At 42.7% G+C, this 6,829-nt stretch overlaps 1 protein-coding gene across 1 annotated transcript; it reads right to left on the reverse strand.

Annotated features, from left to right (window-relative positions):
* Nucleotides 1-1,547: 1,547 nt before the first annotated feature.
* On the reverse strand, nt 1,548-6,241 carry LOC140575161 (CBY1-interacting BAR domain-containing protein 2-like). The gene is made up of 9 exons (XM_072695354.1): nt 6,154-6,241; nt 5,227-5,461; nt 5,075-5,143; nt 4,719-4,820; nt 4,624-4,629; nt 3,920-4,024; nt 3,146-3,259; nt 2,878-3,045; nt 1,548-1,934 (listed from the first exon to the last, which is right to left on the reverse strand). Exons 1-9 carry the CDS (start codon nt 6,171-6,173, stop codon nt 1,761-1,763), a joined length of 993 nt encoding a protein of 330 aa, XP_072551455.1. The 5' UTR covers nt 6,174-6,241; the 3' UTR covers nt 1,548-1,760.
* Nucleotides 6,242-6,829: the final 588 nt, after the last annotated feature.

Here is a 6,829-nt window from a genome sequence, read left to right on the forward strand (position 1 = left end):
TATTATTATTATTATACAACCCCCACAATTGCCACCACCACTACTACTACAATTACAAATAATAACAATGTGATGTGATATGTTATTATTATTATTATTATTATTATTATTATTATTATTATTATTATTATTATTGCCATTTCTATTATTTATTCACAATAATAAACATTAAAAGGTCCTGTATCATGAAGTGTATCAGCAGTCCCAGAGCTTTTCAGGGTCCCATCGCTTTCTTCTGCACAGTTTATACTTTGGCTCCCTCTCCTGGCGAAAACATAGATAATACAGTCTATTCCCTATCAGTCCCTTTAGTCAGGGACCCAATTAATTAATCAATCAATCAATCAATTAAATGAAATTGTTTATAATCATTTATTTATTATGAATTTTTATTTATTGTTTTTGAGAACTGTATGTTACTTTATTATACAAATGTTATTATTGTCAGTGATTTTCATTCATTTTAAGGCATTTAAGTCATTATACGTAATTACTCATTTTTAATAAAATACCATAAACACTAAATACTTAATAAAATAAGCGTCTAAGCAAAGCTGGGCGCTGTGATCCCAAATAGAAAAGTCATGTTTTCCTCCTCTGCTGCTCCCTCTCCCTCCCTCTCTCTCTCTCCCTCTCCCTCCCTCTCTCTCTCTCTCTCTCTCTCTCTCTCTCTCTCTCTCTCTCTCCCTCTCCCTCTCTCTCTCACTCTCTCTCTCTCTGTCTCTTCTCTCTCTCTCTCTCTCTCTCTCTCTCTCTCTCTCTCTCTCTCTCTCTCTCTCTCTCTGTGTCTCTCTCTCTCTCTCTCTCTCTCCTCTCTCTCTCTCTCTCTCTCTCTCTCTCTCTCTCTCTCGTTACTCCCGAGGTGTGACTAAGCCCAGCCCTCCCAGACTGTCAGGAGGTGGATCTACATATTAGTCAGGTCTTGAAGGTGATGTGCTGGAAGCTGAGTGTAAGAATCTGAGACACTTTGACAAGAACCAAACTGTGATGTTCTAGACAATGACTGAAGGGTCAGAACATCTCCAGAACATCAGGCATCAGGTCTTGTGGGAGGTTCCCTCCTGGTATGCAGTGGTCAGTACCTACCAAAAGTGCTCCAAGGAAGAACAACCGGTGAACCGACGGCAAGGTGATGGGCACCCAAGGCTCTCACTGATGCTCATGGAGGCTCCGCCCACCTCACAACTTACAGGACTTAAAGGATCTGCTGCTAACGTTCGTCTTGGTGCTCCAGATACCACAGCAGGACACCTTCAGAGGTCTTGTGGGCTCCATCCCCCGACGGGTCAGGTCTGATTTGGTAGAACGAGGAGGATCTACTTAAATGATGCTACTGGGCGTAAAAAAATTAAGCTCTGTTTAAATTATATCCAGAAGTGTTCAGATTTCAGAAGTGAGCATTAAAATTTCAAAAATGTCTATAAAGAGAGAATTACTGCATATCATTTATTATAATATAATATATATAATATATATATATATATACATGAACTGATGAATGAATTAATATTTTGTATCACAAAAATATTCAACTTCTTAAATAAAATATCTAAAATAGAATTTTAGTGTATAATATGCAAATGTACACTGTTTTATTAATTACGTATAACACAAAAATATACATCATATAATTATTAGAACACGTGAACAGCACTGCTTTAACGACAGTTACACCATTTAACACACTCGCATCACACCCCCTCCGAACCTCCGGCCTGCACCCGGCACTGCAGTAAGGGTTCTTTCAGTAGGACTGTTCATCATTTCTGTCTGTGGGTCGTGATGTATTCAGCAGCGTAAGACTGTCGGAAACTTCTAGGCTCCTGCACATCTTCCTCAGACTCATATCGCTCCTCTTCCTCATCTTCGTCTTCATCATCCTCCTCATCTTTATCCACCATCTGTCTCTGTCTGCGGAGAGCTGTGCTCAGAGCCTGAAGAAGAGAAGAAGAGGCGAGAAAACGGAGGTGCCTTTATCTAAAGTCAGTGTCTACCTGTAATTAACTCTATATAACATTAGAATAAACCCAAATAAACAGAAAGTCAGTGGTCAGAGAGAGTGTCTACCTGTAATTAACTCTATATAACATTAGAATAAACCTAATAAACATAAAGTCAGTGGTCAGTGAGAGTGTCTACCTGTAATTAACTCTATATAACATTAGAATAAACCTAATAAACATAAAGTCAGTGGTCAGTGTGAGTGTCTACCTGTAATGAACTCTATATAACATTAGAATAAACCCAAATAAACATAAAGTCAGTGGTCAGTGAGAGCGTCTACCTGTAATTAACTCTATATAACATTAGAATGAACCCAAATAAACATAAAGTCAGTGGTCAGTGAGAGTGTCTACCTGTAATTAACTCTATATAACATTAGAATAAACCTAATAAACATAAAGTCAGTGGTCAGTGAGAGTGTCTACCTGTAATTAACTCTATATAACATTAGAATAAACCCAAATAAACATAAAGTCAGTGGTCAGTGAGAGTGTCTACCTGTAATTAACTCTATATAACATTAGAATGAACCCAAATAAACATAAAGTCAGTGGTCAGTGAGAGTGTCTACCTGTAATTAACTCTATATAACATTAGAATAAACCCAAATCAACATAAAGTCAGTGGTCAGTGAGAGTGTCTACCTGTAATTAACTCTATATAACATTAGAATAAACCCAAATAAACATAAAGTCAGTGGTCAGTGAGAGTGTCTACCTGTAATTAACTCTATATAACATTAGAATAAACCCAAATAAACAGAAAGTCAGTGGTCAGTGAGAATGTCTACCTGTAATTAACTCTATATAACATTAGATTTGTTTTAGAATTAACATTCAAATGGTTATTAAACCAAGCCTGTCCTGAGTTCACCTGCTTGGGCCCCAAGGTCATTCTGGGGATGTTGGGCGGTGGGCTGGGGTACTGTGGCACTCCAAGGGTAGAGGAAGGGGAGTTGGGGTAGTGGGGTAGTGACATGTCGGCAGTGGGTGACGTGTTTTCCAGAGCAGAACCTGACACCTGGATGCGGTTCCTAAACAGCTGCAGAATGAGGTTTAGGGTTGTTTAGGGTCTTTCACCACTGTACTCCAGGGCACATGATTATGATGACAGTTTACTGAACCAATAAATTCATCTTCACCTCTAGATCTTTGTCAGTGTCTATGGATTCCATGTTCTTGAAGGTGTGGGTGTAGACCTCGAGAGCTTTGGCGTGGAACAGCATCTCCACCATGATAAAGTCTGTGAAGATCCTCTGAAGGTAATGAAGACATCATTTTTGATGATTTATAAGTGAAGTGTCGGCTAATGAAGTAAATATAATAGAAGACCCATCTCTTCTAGCATTCACTGATTTCTGTTTCTGGCATATGAGTGTCACTGATCAGCCATAACATTAGAACTATCAACCTAATCGTGTTTAAATCCCCCTTATGCCACCAAAACAGTCCAAGACCTCTGTAGGCATCCTACTATGGTATCTGGAACACCAAGACTAATATTAGCAGCAGATCCATTAAGTCCTGTAAGTTGTGAGGTGGGCGGAGCCTCCATGAGCATCACTGAGAGCCTTGGACGCCCATGACCCTGTCGACAGTTCACTGGTTATCCTTCCTTGGAGCACTTTCGGTAGGTGCTGACCACTGCATACCAGGAGGGAACACCCCACAAGACCTGATGCCTGATGTTCTGGAGATGTTCTGATCCTTCAGTCATTGTCTAGAACATCACAGTTTGGTTCTTGTCAAAGTGTCTCAGATTCTTACGCTCAGCTTCCATCACATCACCTTCAAGACCTGACTAATATGTAGATCAGCTGTCAGTGGTTTTAATGTTATGGCTAATATCTGGAGTAAATGTAAATGATATTCTATGGTACATGTGGTGTGTGCTGTGTTGGTTGTGAATGTATGACCTTGACATCCTCCAGTTTTTGTCTCTGGAAATCAATGATGGCCTCCTCCATCTGCCTGGTGCTCCTGCTGGCATTGCTGCTGGCTCTCTGCACGTTCACCTCTGCCTGTGCCGGAATCAACAAACCAGAAACCAGAGGCCTAGTGCTTCAATGTACTGACTAACTGGAAGTCTAACACTAGTCTTAGACACCACATTACATGCCTGCTTAGACCACACCTTCATCATGCTTGGGTTCTGTAAGACTACATGACTAAAGCAGGGCCGGGAACGTGGGCTGGTGGCCTCTGCTTAAGGCTAGAAGGCTGGACTCGAGAGCTTAACAGCAACAGGCTGGATAGGTTGTCAGTGGGGTGTGAAAACTTTGCCACAGGAAACAGGTAGATGTTAATAGGACATTAGATTCAAATAAGGAAGAGCTTCAGCCATGGTCCTTCTCCCAAACTTCAGCTATCCCATATCTCCATTAGTTGAATAGAGTTAACTGACTAGACTAAGCAAACAGTGGAACCCTTTTAAGTCTCATCTACAACCAAGGTCCTATTAAACACCAGCTACAAACAGTTGGTGTCCACCAAAGCAAACCATCCAAATGGTTATTGAAGATGTCATGGCTCTGTGTAGAAGAATGGGAGAACATGAGCTCATGACACTCTCAATAATGACCAGTCCTTCTGTCCACTTTCCATTTCTGGGCTGTTTTACCTGCGACTGGTGGAGTGGATTAAGGAAAGTCCAGAGCATTCAGGACCGAGCTGTAGTTTCTCAGAACGGTTCTTACGTCTGCTGTTAAAGGATACAATGCTCTGTCTGTCTGCTGGGTTCTTCAGCCGGATCTTCTCCAGTCTCTGCAGCTCCTTCAGCTCCTTGTTACGGTCGGCACTAAACTTCTTCAGATCTGCCTAAAAATCAAAGATATTTTGAACGTGGTTGCAGAACAGATCAGAACCCCTTTGAGACCTACGTCTGAGAGAGCAAGGCCAATTGAGCTCTCTCTGACTCCGGCTGCTGATGGCAAGCAGCCTCCTCGGATCTTAGTGGCAGCGCCTTAGCCCGGCCCACATTTGGTGAAGTTTTTAAATACACTGAATATTAATTATATTTGTACTAATTGAGCTAAAGATGATGTTTATGGAGAAACATCCATAAAACTCACTCGTTTAGTTTTCACTATGTCACCATACGCCTTCAAAGGGGTGACCACACGTGTGTCCAGCCTCTCCACCTGTGCAGACGGGAGCGTTTGGTGAAATCAGCTGTTGAGCAAAGGGTTCCCCGGTTCTCCTGCTTTATACCTTATGGTCTTACCTCGGCTTGTCTGTAGTCCTGCACCATGGACAGGTCTTCAGAGAAGTTCTTCAGGCATATATTCAGCTCAGGGTCTTCTGTACAGGCGAAGTCGTGCAGCTGTCGGGACAGCGCGTCGGCCTTGTCTCGGAGTTTAGCTGTTTTGCGAGTGTATGCGGCGAGCAGCGTGCAGAACTGACCCATGTACTTCTCAGCATTGCTTATGGTGGCCTCCATGGTCTTCAGCTGGGTGTCTCTGGAGGAGGGAGTGGTAGCTTTAGACAGGCGTTGAATTTTGCTTAATTAACACCATGGCTTAAAACCAGCAATGTACACTTTATGGACAAAAGTATTTGGAAATCTGCTTTTGTCCCGTCTGAGTAACTGTCTCTATTGTCCAGGGAAGAAGACTTTCTACTGGATTTTGGAGGAGGGGCATTGCTGTGAGGATTTGATTACATTCAGAGACATAAGAGCTAATGAGGTCAGAATGTTGGATGGTTGATGATCACCAGCCCACCTCATCATCCCCAACTCATCCTAAACAAAAGTACTGGATGGAGCTCCACCACCATCATCATTCCAGAGAACACAGTTCCTCCACTGCTCCACAGCTCCTCAGTGCTGGGGGGCTTTATACCAGAGAGTCAGACATTCCTATTCTACTCGCAGTACTTCTCTACAGGCACTAGACAAGGGGTGTCCACAAACATTTGTCAATATGACATTACACCACGACTCAAAACCAGCACTCTCAACATCTCAACATCAGCAGTCGTCACTATTCTAGGTGAACCTGACATTGAGTTTTGGACCTCACAACCTACATTCTGCTGACGTTCGAGGCCAGCTGGGCTCTAAGCTCGAGTCAATGAGTCAGTAGGTGCTGGGTTTGAGGAACCTATTCTAGCTGTTCTACCAGCACATATGAACCAAATGGCACCATACCTGGAGAACACTGTAGTCATGGCTGGATCAGCGTCCACTTACTGTCCTCCTCCTGTAAACGGTGTGTTTTCACTGAAGAGCTCCTGCCCAGGTAACTGAGCTGTCACCATGGAGATGACAACACAACAGCCGCCTAGCTGGTCTCACTCTTCACCACTAGATGGCAGTAGAGTCATTCTAATGTTATTGAGTTTTTTTTTTTTTTTTTTTTTACAGTATATCAGAGTCAGTATATCACACTGTCATGTGCACACACACACACACACACACTACCCTGATTTGCCTCTGTGTTACAGATATAAGTATCTGTTTATATTTGTTGTGTCTGTGTTCCTGTGTGTGTGTGTGTGTGTGTGTGTGTGTGTGATGATGATGAGAACATGCTGGGTGTAAATGAGGCTTTGATGGTGCTGCCAGGTTTCCCTTGTGGACAGCTGTTATGATAAACACTGCAGTCTAGAGGCAACAGAGCCGTCCCCACGGTACACACACACCCTCTCTCCTGCCCTCACTCAGCCCAGGAAATCAAAACACACTTCCTGCCAAAGCTCTCTTACTCTCTCTTGATCAGCCACAACATTAAAACCACCCTGATGCCACCAAAATAGCTCTAACTTGTCGAGGCATGGCCTCCACAAGGCCTCTGAAGGTGTCCTGCTGTGTATCTGGCACCACT

The sequence above is a fragment of the Salminus brasiliensis genome, chromosome 13, assembly GCF_030463535.1.
Source record: "Salminus brasiliensis chromosome 13, fSalBra1.hap2, whole genome shotgun sequence".
Lineage (NCBI taxonomy): Eukaryota > Metazoa > Chordata > Actinopteri > Characiformes > Bryconidae > Salminus > Salminus brasiliensis.